Here is a 19,932-nt window from a genome sequence, read left to right on the forward strand (position 1 = left end):
TCAACTCTCTTCATTCTCTCCTTCTTTTAACCAGGCAAAGAATTGAACTACAGCTTTCATTGCCACACCTTTGCCTTCCTGTTCAGCAGGATCATCACTAGCTGACCACTGTGTAAAACCAGTTTCTGATATAACATCTTCATCATATAAATATTCAAAGAAAGATCTCAACACTCCTACAACAAAAATTAAAACATGATATAGCTTGATAGAAATTCTGCCTTTTCAAACTTAAAACATCTTAATCCTATTTCATAAGAGCTCATTCTATACTCACTTAAGGGCCAGTTACCAGTATGGTGGCAAATAAGAACACTGGTGATGAGATTTCTGTTTCTGAGACTAAAGTGCAATTGGTCAAACGAATGGTGAACCTATTCCTTTAATATAAACTAGTGTCCAAAAGAAACGATACCAACTTATTTTCAAAATTGTTTTTTTACTAAGTGACTTGTCTAATATGAAAACATGCCAATTCGTATTGCACATCCCAAACACAGCATAGTCGATAAAAATAGCGGGAACACGTGATCACTTCCGGGAAAAAACGTAAATTTCGTGAAAGTGACATTTCCCTCTCTAGCATGTTCTGCACGTGCATAAAAACTGTATAAAACAGCTGATCAGACACGTTGATATCACAGCAACAAAAAGAACACAAGATATGCCACGTTTGACAGCCATCGAGAGAGAGAGAGAGCCGTTGGAATGGTCCAACAAGGAGCGACACACGTCGACGTCACCAGAAAGTTGGGCTGCGCACGCATCACTATCACCAGGTTGATGCAGCAGTTACTTCAAACAGGTCAGACGTCAGACAGGCCCAGGAGTGGAAGACCACGAGTAACCACGCCCCGTGAAGATCGTTACATCCGGGTATTACACCTGAGGAACCGCACTGTAACAGCAACGTCCACGGCGGCTACAGCACTGGGACACAGGATCAGTCGACAGACCGTCTACAGGAGACTACGGCAGTATGGTATCCGGCCACGTCATCCCTACCGCAGTCCGCTCCTGACGCCTCGACACCGGAACAACAGACTGATCTGGGCCAGGCGAGTTGGCAACAGCGGGACTGGGCACGTGTTATGTTCTCTGATAAGAGCAGATTCCTCATCTTCAAAAACGATGGACGGCAGCTTGTATACCGACGATTTGGTGAACGTTTGGCGCCTAACTGTATCCAACAGGTCTGGCCGTTTGGAGGTGGAGGGTTAATGGTTTGGGGTGGCATATGTGGTGACGTCAAAACGAGGCTTGTCGTAATTCGTGGAAACCTGAATGCACAGCGTTATATTGATGACATCCTACGGCCTGTTGTGGTGCCCTTTATTCAGCAACACCCTCGTGGATTCCTTTTCCAACATGACAATGCAAGGCCACACACAGCAAGATTGACACAGAACTTCCTTGCCAACGTACAGGTTTTGCCATGGCCCGCATGTTCACCGGACATGAATCCCATCGAGCACTTATGGGACCACCTCGATCGGCAAATCCGACATCGCCGTGTGCCTCCAGTCAACGTCCAGGACTTGGAACGATGTCTCCTCGAGGAATGGCATCAGTCCGTAGGCGTGTTCTGGCATGTAATGATGCTCACGGTGGACATACCCGCTACTGACTTGACTTTGTGATGTGTGGTGTGACATTTCCCGTTGTTTCTGTGATCAGTGCTCTAACGAAATGTTCTTTTTTCGACCCCACCCATCTTTAAAGGCTTGTCATATTGGTTGTACAGATTTTATTGAAATGAAATTTTTGTACAGATGTTGTGAAAGGATTTCTCAAAAGCATAACACCAATCCTAAACTTCTGCATTGTTTAGTTTTTCTTTTATGTCGTTGTTAACAGGTGGTATCGTTTCTTTTGGACACTAGTTTATTATACAAGGGAGGCTTAAACAAATTTGATTATTTCTCACCTGGTGGATGTTGTAATTCATTAACTAAAGCTTGTAAAGCATATAACGCCTGTAGTTCGAATTCTTGTTGATTATCTATGTATCTGACTAATAACGCTTGACGTTGTTTGATAACACGTTGTGTTACTTTACAATTAACACCTTCTACAATAACAAATTCAATTATTACAATAATATAAAGGTTATTCTATATAATACAACACAACAATTCTTTCTGTAAAGAAACTTACATTTATGATGGTGTAAATCACTAATTCTCAGGTAAGTGCTAGAATGTAATGACTGACTAGTGGAACACCGCCTATAGAAAACTATACTCAGTGTCGCTTGACTCTACTTTACTTAGCAACCAGCTTGACTGCACCTAGCAACCCGATCGATCAATTCCATGTCGGTAGCGGCCACGATTGAAGCCAAGATGTGCAATCTAACGTACCCTTTATGTATAAACAACACGCATGCGCAGTTGAAACCAAATTAGCAGCTTCCATGAAAAACGGATTTCTTGATTTTTTTTTTTTTTAAAGCGATTGAAAACTAAGATTTTGACGATGAGTTGTTGGATTTGAACAATTCTATATTCTAGGATGTACGTGCAAACAAACATCAATAGTTAGTGCCTGAGATCACTTGAATATATGATAACCATAAATAGAAAGATGAAAGTTCAATGAAAACGAAACATTTTCAATGAACCGTGCGGACCGAAGTTATTCGAAGTCAAATGTTACCTTTTTATGGAGGAAAATTGATTTTTATTCTCGCGAAATGATGCCATACAGCCAGACATATATAATATAATTTATAGCCTACTATCTATAATAGGCCTAATCCTTTATTAATTATCTATTATACCTTCATTATTAATAGTCCTACAACATACGCAAATCCAATCATCTGCATCAAATAGAAACGCTTAAGGAAAGAGCCGATTCACGTCACGTGTTGATTGACAGCGGCACTGAACTGTAGCATTACAAGACGAGGCGATGTTCCTCCAGTCAGTCATTACTCCAAGCTTAAACTCGCTTTGATGTGTTTCCACACAATTGCGTTGTTTACTTTTAACTGCTCATGCACAATAGTTAACTTTTGATTAAATTAATGTGTGACTTTGAGATCGAGTCATTCTGGAACCAGTTAAACTCAGTGTACATACAGCGTGCTCGGCAATAAAGCCTGCTTACTTTACAATTCTGTGTGCTAACAAATTTACTAACCATCGATAGCGCTTTTACATACAGCAGTCATTAATGTGCGAATAAAACGAGGACATTTTGTCATCTCATCTGGAATATTGGCCTGAAAATAAATAAATATAATAATTATTATCTGTACGTTTTTAAAATCCAATAGAATTTTCACACATACTGGCAAGCATGGCAACTAGACCATACACTTATTTGTTTTTTTGACAGTTCTGCAACATTTATACCAGTTCTAGAACATGACACAAATCACAATTATTAATAAGAATATCAACACTGTTTACCTCAATCCAATCAAATATATGTTCATTATCACAATTCTCATCACGTAAACGAACTAATAATTGTTCTTGTATTGTTTCAAATGAAACTTTATCCACTGGGGTAGATGGAGCAGAATCAGTAGCTACAGTAAATTCCAATCCTTTATCCAAAAGGAATTGTTTTATTTTGTCTTCTTCCACAAAATCTGTCCATGTCAATTCTGAATGTCTCCATAATTGAGCTATTTTTTTGTGGCCCTGAAATACAGTAGTAAGGTAATATAGATCTCTGCAAGAATTTCTTCAACTAATTTATAAATTAACATCCAAAGAAAAAAAAAAATGAAGAAAAGAAACAAAACATCTGACAACCATCCATGGTATACCCTTTAGTCATGTTTAGTGGTTGTAAAAACAATTTTTAATTGAAATTACAAAAGCACAGGCCAAGAAGAAAATATCTAATGTAAATGCTGAAGATGTTAGACATACCAATCTTTGGCTAGCATCATGAAGTATTTCTGCAACTAAGTTCCCAGCTTTACCACTTTCTTGTAGTGGCTCACATGCTTGTTTTAAGAAACTTAAAGGTACACAACCATCTTGAACCATTGGCCCTATTAACTCTCCTAAATATTGCCAAATCTTTGGTATATCAATTTCCATATCCTCAGCCATTTCTAATGTTTGTTTTAATCTGGAAGGGAATTAAATTTTCTTTTCAATATTTCTAATCTAAGTATCATACTTGCCTGCACCCATGGAGACTAGAAATTAGGTAATGAGAGCAGCTTAGTCTTTGTTTCATTACTTGATCTCTATCGTTGTCAGTCCCTTCACGTTCAGAAAGGGATGGGGATCAAAACTCAAAATCTGTCCACTTACCCTTTTAAGTATGCCTCTACTGAGATTATTTTTTTACTAATTAATTCATGGTGGAGATTACCAGTCTGTTGGCGAGCTATTTTAGATCTTTCTAATACAGAATTAATAGACAGTTCAACAAATAGATGGACATTTGATGGATGGTTTATTTCAGATACACATAAACAGGCTTCCTGTAAATAGAAAAAAGTCTTGTTCATGAACACATGTCAATAATTCTACTTAAACATTGAAATTATTTAAGCCATTATGTGAAATGAATAGCAAAACAACATGTAATTACCACATTTGAAATAGATTTTGTGGTTCTTTTTTGATTTAAGCTTAAATATTACTTACTTTGATATCATTAATATGTAAATATTCATCAATAATACTTTTAGTCTTTTTCTCTATTTCTTCCTCTGATAATTGTTTACTATGTGTATCTAGTTTCTGGTCTATTCTTGATTCCCTGGTTCTACTATTTTCTCTACTAGCTGGATTACTGCCCCTACCGGCTATATTTCTACAAAATATATCAAAAGCAATATTATATTCTAGTCTTGTATCTAATAAATCAAAATGACATCCTAAAGAAAAAATAAATTAGAAACCTAATGTGTTTTTTGGGACAACACAATTTTTCCAAATAATGTAGACAGCGCATGCTACGAGTATTATCTGTAAACTTAAAAACTCCCATTACAGAAGTTATATTCCCTTACCTAACATTAGCAATAGCTCGTTCACGATCCATTTCTTGAGAAGATCGTGGTGTAAGTGTACCTCTACCAAAACCTCCCATACCACGATTTCTACTATCACTTCGAGCTGGACTAGTACCACGACCAAATGGTCTCCCATCATCTTCTGGACGTAAAGCTGTGAATCTGAAGAAATGATTTATAAAGGTAAATTTAAATCCAACTGCTTATTTTATTACATATGAGATGTATCAATTTGACGAAAAGCATGACAATCTATCAGAAAGATTAACAATTTTATCAAGAAGAAAGATATCTTTTGTAAATTAAATTAACCTTCCATCAGTGTTGTAAAGCAAGACCTCCTGTTGGTAAAAAGAGAAATGAAATAACTTGTCCTACCTATTAGCTGGAGCATTATTAGCAGGTGATTCACCTTCCTGGGAAGATGACTTGGTAGCAAGACCACCACCACTGCTGCCTCGACCCCAAACACCAAATCTTGATGATCCTCCACCAGGACCTAGTTGAATATTGTCATCCACTGGAGTCTTGGTTATCTTCATTTTGGTCAGATCTATGTTACGCAATGATTTGGAAGACACAGGAGTCCATCCATCATCATTTCTTGCATTCTGAGAACCACGATTTGGAGCTAAAAAAATATACATAAAAACAATTACAGTATATCCTGCTCACGCGACCACCTTTATTAAGCGATCACCTTCAATATGCGACCACAATAAAATCCCCCCTACGAGTTTTCAATGTAATTAACGACTGATAAGCAACCACCTTCATTACGCGACCAGCGACCGTGTATTTACACTCCCGTGTAATCATATTGAGTCAATTAAGCGACCATGACACTATTAACTCCCTTGATTAAACATCACGTTGTTTCACATATCGGTGGGATTAATCGAGATGATTGTTAATCGGTCTAAGGATTGATTTTATAGCTTGTTAATGATTAATATCAGTCTATTATCGATATAAAAGATAGCTTGCATTGCAAGGTAACATACGCCCACTGGCAGCTGTCAGAAATAATAAAACAGTCTTTAGTGACTAAAGTATGAATTTTCTCATATTGAAGAAATTATTTATGCTGAATAATTCCTCAAAATTTTTTAAAATCAATATCAATAACCCAAATACAACAAACAATTAAATCACACAGCTCTAATCAAGGACAAAAAACAACTATTGACGCGTGTTTACAAAGTAAAGGGCAATAACTCAAAAAACGTTCCTCAAAAATATCTCTTGTTAGAACTTGTCCGAGATCTTATCAATTCCAATGATCACACCAAGTTCTATCAGAATCGGTTGAAAACTGTAGCTTCTATTGTGCTCACAAACAAATTTTAACGCGTTTTTCGTAAGTTAATGGCATAAACTCAAAAACCGTCCATCGAAAATGCGTCAAGTTAGAACTTGTCCGAGATCTTATCAATTCCAATGATCACACCAAGATTCATCAGAATCAGTTGAAAACTGTAGCTTCAATCCTGCTCACAATCTATTTTTAACAAATTTCAAGGCGTTCTAAGTCAAGGGCAATATCTCAAAAACCGTTCATCGAAAATATGTCAAATTCAAACTTGACCGAGATCTTATCAATCTAAAGCATCACACCAAGTTTTATCAAAATCAGATAAAAACTGTTGTCTCTTTAGTGCTCACAAGAAATGTTGACGGACCGACGGACAGGGGAATATACATATTCATGTGGGCGTATAAAAAGGCAGTTAAGCATGAGCCATTCATTTTCAAAATGTCGAAGCTTACACGTAATGTTTTAGCATTAAATGAAAGGGTCAAGGTCATCAACTTGGCGAAAGCCGGGAAAAGTGGTCGAGAAATCATGGAGGATTTTGAAAGCAATGTTTCTCCCGATCGAAAATGTGTCGAGCGGTTCACCGGCAATGAAGAAATTAACAAATAAACTTGGGAGTTTTATAAAGATTGTCGCGCTCGGAATGCCGTAGCCCATTGTTAAAGGAATAACAGTGTTTTTGGTGCTATGAGTGGTGAACGCGCGGATTTCTAATACATAGAATGAAATAAAGGAAATGAATGAAATTGTTTCAGCCGACTCAATTCTTTCATAAGAGACCACCTCCGGTAAGAGACCGTTTTTGTATTTTCCCCTGCGTGGTCGCTTAATACAGTTTTTACTGTAGATGTATTTTATAAGATAAGACTTAAATGGAACAGCAATTCAAAGAGTGTATAGTATTTCAATAACTCATTTTTCACATCTACATGTTTATAAAATAATGGGCTACTTACGTCCACCTCTACCAGATGATCTGCCATCACGACTATCACGACGGCCATCATGTTTTGGTGTACTTGGTGGAAGAGGTTGAGACAATAAAAGAGCCTTTTGAGCACTTTCTTTTGCAGCCTCTTTATGGATTTGGTCAATGGTTTTAGGATTATAATCTTCCCGTCTTGGAACCCAATTACGCTGAAAAGTATAAAAAAAATGTTTAAGATAATCAAATACATTTATCATTATAACAACAAAGAATGAAAGTAGAATTATTGTAAACTATATGTAAGTGTAGATCATCTATTTTAAAATTTAAATGCTTCTTGACACATATGTGTCATGGAGTCAGGCTCAGAGAGAAATAGTATTTAGTATTTAATGCGGGCAACTTTTAAATGCTGGAAGAAGTTAGATTCAGAAAATTTAATATCAATAAATACTTACTAATCTTAAATCAATAACATCTTGTAACAAAAATCTTATTCTAGAGGATGTTTTCTTCTCACTGACAATTTTAGACATCTGTTGAAAATACTGGTCTACTCTTGTCTGAAATATAGAATCTTATATCAACATTCACCCTTTCCCAGCTCATCAACTTAATGAAGATTCAATTATCAACCAATCAGTGATCTCAACAAGGGATATCAACATTTAGATATCAGACACGGGACAACGTTGTCATCATTTTGGTTGAAAGTTGGAAATTGTTGCCAAGCAAAAATATAGACTTGATAAAATCAATGATTAGCGATAATACAAAAACTTACTGCAAGTCAAAACTTGTCTGTTTAAAATGATAGGCAACAACAAAACAGCATTATGTTAAATCATTTTGTCAGTAGAACCACACAATGTAACTCTATATGCTTACCTTAGCTTTAGCTTCATCTAACTCTTTACCAATAGTAGTCAACAGTCGACATAAACATTCTAGATTTTCTTCATCTCGAGATTTTAATAATTTAAATACACAATTATGCATAATATTTACAGTTAACATTTTTAATTTAAATAATTCACCTATAAACCTGAAATAGATCCAAAATATTACACTTTATATTAACACAAAATGACTTGATTATGTAACCTTGGATTTTTTTTCCTTCCCAGATTTATTTCGATACCATGAAGACTGTTTAATTCTTAGTCTTGGTTCCAGCGTACAATCAACCATATCAAATAATTGAGCTCATACTAAGTGAAAAAATTTAAATTACCTAATATTTCCTGTGGATCTACGCCGAGCACTTGACGCTGCCACTTGGAATTCATCTTCTAACGTTTTCTTTTCTTCCTCCTGTGATTAAGACAATATAATGGTTTTCCTGAATATGGTTCTTATCTGACACACAAGCTTACTATTATCAATCCTATTGTGTGTAGTTTCTATATTACGTTCACAGGATAATTTTGATGTAATTAAGTACTATATATATCACCATAACCATTAATCAAGATAGTGACAATTGTATAAATGTAGGTAAACAATTCATAAGCAATCAGTACGAGGAATTCGCTGTTTTGTCATCAAATATGAAGTAAGACAGGGATAACTCATTCATCATTTTGCCTTTCATATTGTTTTCTTAACTGCTAGTATGATGAGCATGATTTATCTCACTAAACAAAACTTACACTAGTTGCTTCTTCTATTTTCTTCCTTCTTTCTTCTAAATCAGATTCTACATCATTATCTTTCATAAACTCTTTCTGACAATTAGTCAATAATATAGTTCGGAAATTCACCATCTCACCTGGCTTTGAATCAGATGGTACTTTTAACTGAAATAAAAAATTTGTGTTCACTTTTATGAAACATTACATTTCAATTTTACGACTACAACTGCTTTTATTCAATCTACTCTACACCTTCATACCATTTGGAAATTCCAGTTTAGGCCAGAGATAGACGATGCCGAAGATGTTAAGCATTTACACAATGAAAGATTTAATTTGTTTTTTACACAGTTTGCAATCCCACTTTATCAATGCAATAAAGATTCTAGTTAAAATGATCCGCTGATCTTTGCAATTATCTTCTTCACTTTTGTTTTACTCAAGGGATTTCTTAGGTTAAACTACAGATGGTAAAAAAATTAAGTTTAATATCGTACTTCATAATAACAATCTTTCATTTGGAGCTCCCAGTAAAATACATGATAAGTGGATTTCAATATAAGACAATCAGCAACGAGGAATTCAGTCTGTCATCATAAATATAGTCAGACAGGGATAACTTAGTTCATCATATTGTCCTGCTGATGAATCCATAGTAATAGAATAAAACTTACTTGTGATAAATAACGACATAAATTAGCATAAGCCACACTAAATGCAGGTTCACTCACAGCCTGAAATGTACAATATATTTTATCATCACACACAATTTATCTTCTGTACTGAAAGAAGAATATTTAACTTTGATAATTTCAGATATCTTTTCATTTATTCATACATCAAATTCTATTATGGCTTTTGCTGTAAAATATGTAAAAATAAAAATATGATACAGAACTTTCAATGTCATGTCAGAAGTTTGGCACAAGTAAAAGTTGGCCCTAATCCAGGTTATCTTTTTCTTAATGTCAATATCAGTATTATACATTTAGTATGAACAAATCAATGTTACTATTCTAATTTTTCATAGATCCAAAAAGACATAAAGGGAAAAAAAAAATCAATTTGAAGAGTTTCGTCTGAAATAAATATATTTCAAATTCATTTTATTCTACATATCTTATCTAGGTTACATAACTACTTATAACAGGTGTAAAAAAATTCTATTACCTTTTCAAAGATAAGATCTGTAACACCTATTAATCTGCTCTCTGTATTTATATCTAACTCTGTTACTTGTCGTAATAAAGTTTGGAATTTTTGGGGAGTTAATTTATTCAATATACTTTTAACTTGTTTATATATATCCTGAAAATTAAAAGATAGCTTGCCAGGCAAGGTAATATACGCCCACTGGCAGCTTTGATTTTGAATAAAAATATTTATCAGTACAGTAACAATCACCAGTATGAAATATTCAACCTTAAGTCTACACTTCTTTTGAACTCTTTAGGGCGATACTGAATTATAATGAGTATGAGTTATTGCCCTTGTTCTTGAAAACGTGTTCCATCTTTAGCTCGTGAAAACTCTAGAAGACAAATATTCAATCTTCAGTGCGGTATTGAAAAATAAAACCAACTTTTGTCAAAATCCGGCAAGAATCATGCCTTCTAGTATTTTTAAGGGCTACAAATTGAACGAGTTTTCAAGAACAAGGGCAATAACTCATACTAAATATTTTTCGATTTTTCTGATTTTCAATAGGCTTTATCCTTGGGTGATAACAAACACTCAAGCCAAATTTCGTTAAAAATCCGTCAAGAATTGTGCCTTCCAAAGTGTTTACAAGCTAAAAATTGAACGAGTTTTCAAGAACAAGCGCAATAACTCATACTCAATATTTTTCGACTTTTCCGATTTTCAATAGGGTTCATCCTTGGGTGATTACAAACAACCATACCAAGTTTCGTCGAAATCAGTCAAGAATTGTGCCTTGTAGAGTGTTTAAGAGCAATTGTGGATGGACGGACGGACAGGGGTGACGGCAATATACGCCCCCCATTTCATGTGGGCGTATAATAATCAATGTTAATATATTTCACTGTTATCAGTGGTAGCTCTACATCAAAAATATGCATCAATTTGAGCTTGAGATCAAAATCTAAACAAAGTAGTCTGATAAATATATATAGAAAATCATTCAAATTGATATCTAGAAAATTAATAAAGACAATCAGCAACGAGGAATTCAGTCTGTCATCATAAATATAGTCAGACAGGGATAACTTAGTTCATCATTTTGTCTTTCATTAAAACAAACATCTTATTTTTAAAGAAAAATACATTTGTCATGTCTTTTAGACTATTTGTATTGGTGATTTCATAAGGATTTTTAACATAAGACAATCAGCAACAAGGAATTCAGTCTGTCATCATAAATATAGTCAGACAGGGATAACTTAGTTCATCATTTTGCCTTTTCAAGTGAAAATCTGAATAAAAATCTTGTACTTTGTAAATTTAACAAAAAAAATCATCCATATTTCAGTTTGTTAGTCTAATAACTGAGATGAAAATTTAATTGTTTAAATCTAATATTCAAATGTTTGTCGAAAGTCGAAACAATAAACTGAAAGAACATTGAAGTACTTCTAGAGTCTGGTCAGAAAGTGCTTTACCAAAGCCACAGATCCAGAATCAACCAGGGCTAGTGTTAATAATTAAAATATTCTCTGGTTTGCAATTAAATCAAGTTATACATTATCAGATAAATTCGTTTTTAAGTTAAAAGTTACAAACCTTTGTTTTGGTCTCCTCTATTTCTTCTTCAGTCATTTCGCTCTTATCTTTCTTCCTTTCTGGTTCCCAAGCTTTTTCAGCTTTATGTAGCTTGATATCTTGAGATGATATGGAAATTGTTTTGATTATTTTTTTTCCTGGTTCATTTCGAGGTCCTTGTTGACTGTTTTTCTTGCGAATCATTTGACTAGAGCCAGACTGTAAGAGAAAAATGGATTTATAATGCAACGATCTGCATGTTTTTTCAAGGAATTGTGTGTACCAATTAGATTTCCTGTCTGAAATTTCAAAGGCAAAAAACTTCTGAATCCCTTTTGGCCAATTCTTTTTCACTGGCATGAATGGATCAGTTATGAACCAAATTTGATAGAAACAAAAGCAAAGCAATCAGTACAAGAATTCGCTGTTTTGTTATCAAAATGAAATAAGACAGGGATAACTCATTCATCATTTTGCTTAATTATTAAGACAATAATTTAAGTATCCAGCTGATATTTTGTTCACTGAAACATCAATCACAAAAAATGTGATAAAATTTCTGTTGAAAATCAATTCACCTTAATCATTAGGTAAAACAATGACACGACTAACAACAGATTGTCATGAACTTCGTCTTAAATACTTACCCTGCCTGGTAATGTCTGAAAGAAATCTGGTGTAAAATCTCTTACTGTACTACCCATGTCATTGATTTTAGATGGATTCATTTGAGGCTGAAACAAAATATGAAACATAAAATCTTAATGAATATTTTTAGCCACATCAATGTTAATAAGTCTCGCATAAAGATTAATATAATATAATCAATTCTTCTATCTTTATTTTTGAACAACTTTGTTTCTATACCTAAACAGTACAGAGGTAATTCTTTTAAAATTTGGAATCAGAAATTAATAAGGGATTCGTGTTTTGGCATAAATGTTAGCATAACACATGGTTAAAGTATTGTAGAAATGAAGTAAGCAGGGCAGGGGTAACTTACTATCATAAATTTCCATTAAAAATAAAATAAGTCTAAAGATTCTGACAAATTGGGGCAAAACAGGTCAGTTTCAATGGAAACCATTAACTTTTAGAAATCTACTCACCCTTTCTAAAATAATGTCAGGTAAATTTGGTAACCCTTGTGGTTTAGAGACAGAATTATCAGCAAATTGTAGCTGTAATAAAAATTCTCTATCGTATGTCATCTTTCCCTCTGGATTCACCGGACTCCATTGTTCTAGAAGAAAATAAGCAAAATGTTAAAAACCATTAACAATATATATAAACAATAAATATACATGTCTTTCAGAGTCAGAACGTGTAACAGACCAGACCAATATGGTACAATCTGCATCACTACTGCTTCTCTAGTATTATAACTGGTTTAATAGTTTAGAACATCAGGATCTCTTGTACATAGTTCAATGACATCCAATTGGACTCTTTCACTTCTATCAGAATAAACCAATGATATGAAAGGGGAACGGTTGAAATAAGAGTATTCTTTAAATCCACGACTTACCAGGCTTATATTTATATTGAAGCTGCATCTCTGCTTTTTTAGGAACTTGAGAATTATTTAAAGCTTCTGATGTCATCTCGTTATTCTTGGCATTTTCTTTTGATACATCAACATCTTCTATTTTTATCTCAACTTGTGGTATAGTTTCATTTTTATTATCAGTTGAAACAGAGACTGGGGGAGCTACTGGTTCTTCTTCTTTAGTCACACTTTCATTAACCTACAAAAACAAACCAAATTTGATTCAATTACATGATCATTTCCACTATTTGCATTAAAATACAACTGAAAATACACAATGTAACATTTTCAGGCTAATTAGAGGTCAATACATCTAAATCTTCTTTCAATATTATGTCAAATTGAAAATGAACTTTATCTTGAGAAGAATTTATTTTTACCTAAGCAGGTCTACCCAGGTCATTAAATAAGTATGCATGCCACACTTATCAATTTTGAAATTAGCGACAATAAAACTATATTCAGAATTTAATATAATAAAAAAAAAGAGACTGGGGGGATGGGTAATCAACACTAAAACTACAAAATGTCAATCATCTTCCGTTGTTACAAGCACGTTCCCAATGATTTATATTAGTTGAAAACTATCAATTGTGGAGAAATCATTCTAAATAATATGAACTGCTTCTTCTTGGTCTTCTGAGAATTTATATGTCCTACAATTTTCCAGATACATTTTCAGTATATCAAGGGCGGTCACCAATCATACCAAAAATCTAATTTGTGCAAGATATTTGATTTAATCAAACACAAAATTTAATAATATTCTGACATAAAGCGTCACCTCTATCGCGTTTTTCATAAGTCAAGGGCAATAACTAAATAAGCGTTCAGCAAAGATCGTCAAATTCAAACTTGTCCAAGATCTCTTTAATGTAAATGCCAAACTTCATTAATATCAGATAAAAACTGTTGTCTCTATTGTGTTCACAAGCCAATTGTGGACAGACGAACAGGGGCGACGAAAATATACGATCACACTATAATGTGGGCGTATAAAAATGTCTGACGATGTCAAGGTCAATTCAAAAGTAGAGGTCAAGGACGAGGTAAACAACGTGTGAGAGTTACTTCTCCTTATGATTATAACAGGTTTCCAAGACTCACAATTTGATAATCGCTTACTGAATGTATTCAGCATTTTATAATCAATTACTTGATTTTGTGGATTTATCGGATTATAGATGGATTTTGATATAAAAGATAATATATGACAGTAATAATGACACCAGGCAACTGATGGATATATTGTCATTAGACAAGTTTGAGTGAAATTAATTTTTTTTGTTCATTATAGGTACTCTTTAAAAGATTTGTAGTCAGAGGATCAATTTCTGGTATCATAATTAAATGTTATTAATCATAGAGATAATATAGAACACATTCTATGGTCACGTGTCAGTTTTTTATTATCCTATCCTTTCTCCAAATCATCAAGTTTTTACTGCTCTTTTAGATCATGAAATACCCAAAACTCTGTCTTATACCTTGACTGTAATAGCCACTATTTTTGAATCACAGAAGTCTGTCAATAATGCTATTTGATTGGAATCAATGCTAGTGAATACAGTCAGAGGCTGCAACTGGCATATAATCAAATCAAATCGCAGCAATTTGTGATACGAGAATAGTGGTTATTGCAGTCAAGGTATAAGACGAAAGTTTTAATAGCTTGACTTTGTGAAAATGTGGTCAGTTACTGAGATAATTTTTCGAACATTCAAGGTATTACCAAAAAATTCTGATCAGCTTATGTCTGTCAACTGTGCAAATGATGAAAGATTTTCTTTCTAGGTTACTAACACAGTTGGTTGTTAACCATACATTACAGAGTAAGGTAGCAACAATATCATGTTTTTGATATCATGATTAATCGCGATAAATTGCATTATCATGATACTAGGAATCACATGTATGATATCACGATACGAAAACCATATAACATTAATCTATTGTGATCGACATAACTGTAAACGTGAAACTTACAAACTTACATGAAAAGCGGAATAAATTCGAACATATGACTTGATAAATTAACTTGAAAAAAAATTAAAATATGAAAGTATGCATTCGATTATGTATTTGTTATTATTACCATGATCACATGTGGACGTATCGACGTATGTATTTTTGCCCTGGCACAGCTTATACACATCAATATGCATAAATGCCATGATAAATAAAATCTTCGCGACTAAAAATCAATACAAATACACTCATGGAAAAGAAAAATCAAAGTATTTGCTGCTTCTATTAACTTTTATTTAATTTCATTGAGACTGGGGTTACCGAAATGTTGTCATTAGTTTTATGCTAATAAACTATCATGGCAGGAAATAACTATCAATGAAAAGTGAGCATTATTTGTGGTCTATATTTAGTAGCATTTTAATCAACATAAGCTTGTTGTCGAGACCCCCACAAGATATTGATGACAAATAATTACCGTAATTTCATAAGTATTTTCGTTCCAATATTGTTTTTTATCTTGATAATTTTGACACTTTGACGATATGATACGATATTATTTGTAATAATTGCGATATATCGTCATCCCTGGGATATCGCTGCTACCTTATTACAGAGTCTATTTTTTTTTTGCTTATCATGGACTAAGGTGTACCATGTGTTAGTTTACAAAGTCCAACAATTTACAATGGTGTTGATGTAAGCTGAACAAATGTATGGATTGTGATACATAGTCAAGCAGTTAAGCACCTAAAACCAGATATTTCATTTAATACCAAAGGATTATAAAGTGCAAATCAAAATTAGTCAAAATAAATTGGTAATTTAATTACTTGCTAATCAAATTGCTAATCAAATTACACAATGTAAACTGATCCCTGGAACTACTATTAAAAATCCTTTATCACTTGAATAGAACGCAGGCTAGCATTGTTAATACTAGTCAGTATCAAGGTAACTATATCCGTTTTATATTAAACCAACCAAATTGATTTTTTAAGTATAAATATATGAAATAGTAGAATCTTATAATCTAATGATTCTTCCTTTCAACTCCATGCAAAAACAATAGAGTTCAGTCTTACATTTTACTCTAACATTGTCTTTGATGGTCTTCTGAAGAACTCCTGCTACATATTAGTTGATGCTCACTAGTATAATATCACAACAAACAACAAAGATCAGACCGCTTGATTTTAGTGCAATATAATCTTATTTAAGGAGGAGTGGTTCTTATGTGCAACAGATCATCTTGTGTGAAAGGGGCTTATGAATGTGTATTTGAATTAATCTATAACATCTGTTTGGTTTGAGTGTCAATAATCAATCTAAATACACAATATATTCTAACCATATTCTGAAATATATGTAAACTGACTGCTTCATATAGTATATTTTGTAATTTGATATGGGGTGATAACCATAAATGTAGGTGGCCATGGAAAGATAAATGTAAAATCCTAAATATGTATTGATGTCTTGAGCACTATTGTAACAGTGAATATATTATATTGTAAAATCCTAAACAAATATATAAGGCATTATAATTATCCTGAATAATCAACAGAATCAAAGTCATAATATTTTTTCTTAAATAACTTGCGAAGCATGTTTTCTACTATTGTCCATTTTTTCTGTATTTTGGAATTTTCGGTTTTTAACCACCACATTATAAAATGAATGATTAACAATTTATTTCAATCAAATTGAAGTATTTAGTTATTAATTACAGTCTGAAATAGCCAGCTTTCAGTTCTTTAACTTGACTATCTACATTAAATAAAACATTCCACTTGACAATTCAAAGAAAAGTCATGTCTAGTTAAATGTAAGATAAAGTAACACCAATCCTAACTGATAAGCATATTTCAAGATATGATGTACTTATTATCATTGTAATATCATTCAAACTGTCACATGTCACCTTTATTGTAACTGCTTACAAATAAAAGCTGTAGAATCCCAAAATAAGCATAAGAATTGACACTTGCACATGTTATGATAGATTACAACTATAAAAGGCAAAGTTTTATAAAGATGTGGTTGATTATAAACCCATTGCACCAAGTTGATTTTATGTAATACCACTCTTATAAAAATTCCAGAATATTATCAAATTTCAAAATATCTTAAGAATTATTGATATAACTTCAATTCATCTTTTCCTCGTTGCCTATGTTTGGCATACCATATGGTTAGTATATTTCTATATATAGTGAAATCTGTAAATATGGTGGATTTAAGAGTTAACACATGGCTTATGTGTCCATCCATTCATTTTTAACAAGACCTAAACTTCAGATTCAGAAATAGATTCCTGGGATTACCACCAGCACAATGCTGAACAAATAAACTTAGAAAATTGAAAAAAAAACTCCTAAAAATTAATCTGTGGAATTTCAAATATGTACTCACCTCAGATTTAGTGGGTGGGGTAGGTTCTGGAACAGTCTTATTATCCAATGGTGAAGTACTGTCTCTCGATTCCTTTTCTTTTTCCGTAGTTGACGGGCCTGAAATATTATAAACCATTTCACAACAACATTCACAATGTTAACATATGGTATTGAAATTCCAGCACACACCAACTTGGCACACTTTATATGAGAATAGGCTACTGATATCCCAGGTCAGAATAATCTCTATTAAAGCACACCAGTAAAAACAGTTTTAACACAATTAACTATCATCAAACTAAATTCAGTGTAACTCTGCATAAAGCATGGTTTAAAAGAACATTATATAAGACAAGCCCAGACAAGGGTTAGGTATGTAGCTCACAGTACATCTACCTACCAGTTTACCCAACTTGTATACTTATAAATAGATCTACATGAAGAGTTCAAAGGTCAAGGTCAGGACCCTTGAGTGAGGTTGTCAGCTTCTAATCTAATGATAAACATTTTTGTATATATGTAGACTGATATAGAGTTCACATGGTATAGTAATTTAGACCAAATATTTATGACAATGCCAATTATCAACAGTGTGATATGTACCAGTGAGAACTATAATGATGGTCAGTAATTATATGCGGACTAAGTAAGGTATTTTATTTAGATATCTATACACTTCTAAGAGTGTGCAAAAACAATTTTTAAAAATCAGAAATTCAAACTTTTTAGGATGTAATCTACTGACAAGACTTTAGTTGAAAAATCAAGTTCCACTAAATGTGAACAATAATTATGCTAAAAACCCTGCTTCTTCAATCTTATTGGTAAACAAGCGAAGTTTATACCCCCACTGTTTAAAAAGTTTGAAAAGGAATTATTGGTAACAAAATGATTATAGAAAGCAAATAATGGATTTATAGAATGGTTTTCATAAGTTTTACGGTATTTCAATGGTCTGAACCCTGAGGGAGGGCAATCAATAACAAATGTTTCCTTCAAGTCCATTAGCCAGCTGTTGATTGACACCAACTGTTACCCCACAATATTCTAATCTTTCATAATATATAGTCATTATCATTATTGATACTTGGTAGTTTTTAATTACTATAAAGTACTTTCCTTAAATCAGAACAGATTTCTGAAATTAGATATCAATCATTAACTCTCTATTTCTTTATCTATTCTATGACAAAATTTAACTTTTTTTCAAGTAGTCATCCAAGATTTATTCGACCAAATGTCATCGCTATATGTTTATTTTAAAAAATGTTCACTAATTTGCAATAATTAATGAAACAGACAGCTTTTTATTACCATCAAATCAAATTAGAATATAATAGAATATGTGTATTCTATTCTCTTGTGATTTGGCCTGAACAAATTGCAGAATAATCTGCAAGTTTAAATTGCATCAATCTTTTTTTTTTTAAACTGGATCTTGAATCCTTATTGGTACTGACAGATGATAGATGATAGCAAGATATGTAATTATAAATTCTCTTAAGATCTCTTCTATTATTATAATTATTCTATAGTATAATAATACTAGCTTTCAAGACACCCCTGTCATCTATAATGTCAATAAGGTTTGTGTCCTGGAGGGATTGTCACTTTATAAATGTCATTTGAGGGATTTATATAAAGTTCTATCAATTAGGTAATGAAGTAGATCTCATTAAATAATAAATCACATAATCTGTTTTAATCCTTTTAACACCTTTCATCTCTTATTAATCTCAGACGGTAAAAAATAAAAAATAAAAGTTCTGCAGCATTAAACTAAATATTCTATAAGAATGGAAAAGGGGACCATACAGATTTAGAGAGCGAAGACTTTTCCTTGCTTCAAGATTTTTTTCTTACCCTAGGATAAATGCTGACTATAATGAACCGCTTTTAAAATCTACTATTTGAAATCTTTTTTTTTTCAATTTTATATCATCTTTAATTGTAAGCTTATATAAAGCTGTCTTAAGATCATGTCAGTGAAAAAGATTCTAATAAACAATTTGATATATTTATACATGAACACTCAAAACCAAAGCCTGTCTATCTTTCTGACCTTCAAATATATCTCTAATATGACCTAATACATTTATCTCATGATCTATCTTTACACAGTTCCAACAAAACTTCTCTTCTCTGGCTAAACAACAGATTTGTCTTTATTCAATGTTAATAAAACTCAAATACAAGCATAACATTTTCATAGAATTTGAATTCAGTATGCTAACTTCATACATTTTCTCAATAAAAAAAGAAATAAAACTATAAGAAAGGCAAGATTTATGTTCTGAAAAAGAAAATAAGAATATCTAAATAGAGTATAGACTAGAACTTACATATATAACAAGACAGCAAGGTAAAAATGAGCAACAATTTTGTTATGAGATGTGTGAATAATAGAGAAAACAGTAAGAGCCAA

The 19,932-nt window shown here is 32.8% G+C and overlaps 1 protein-coding gene across 1 annotated transcript; it reads right to left on the reverse strand.

Annotated features, from left to right (window-relative positions):
• Nucleotides 1-12,847, reverse strand: LOTGIDRAFT_124155 (hypothetical protein; the record flags this gene model as incomplete). The annotated part of the gene is made up of 18 exons (XM_009061199.1): nt 1-176; nt 1,928-2,068; nt 3,148-3,229; nt 3,420-3,656; nt 3,891-4,095; nt 4,284-4,456; nt 4,623-4,791; nt 4,991-5,155; nt 5,372-5,624; nt 7,331-7,448; nt 7,698-7,802; nt 8,128-8,284; nt 8,474-8,553; nt 8,892-9,038; nt 9,548-9,607; nt 10,044-10,181; nt 11,616-11,947; nt 12,700-12,847. Coding segments are annotated over 18 exons (2,886 nt in total), but the record flags the coding sequence as incomplete, so codon positions are not given.
• Between the last annotated feature and the right edge of the window lie 7,085 nt (nt 12,848-19,932).

The sequence above is a fragment of the Lottia gigantea genome, assembly GCF_000327385.1.
Source record: "Lottia gigantea unplaced genomic scaffold LOTGIsca_46, whole genome shotgun sequence".
NCBI classification, from domain to species: domain Eukaryota; kingdom Metazoa; phylum Mollusca; class Gastropoda; family Lottiidae; genus Lottia; species Lottia gigantea.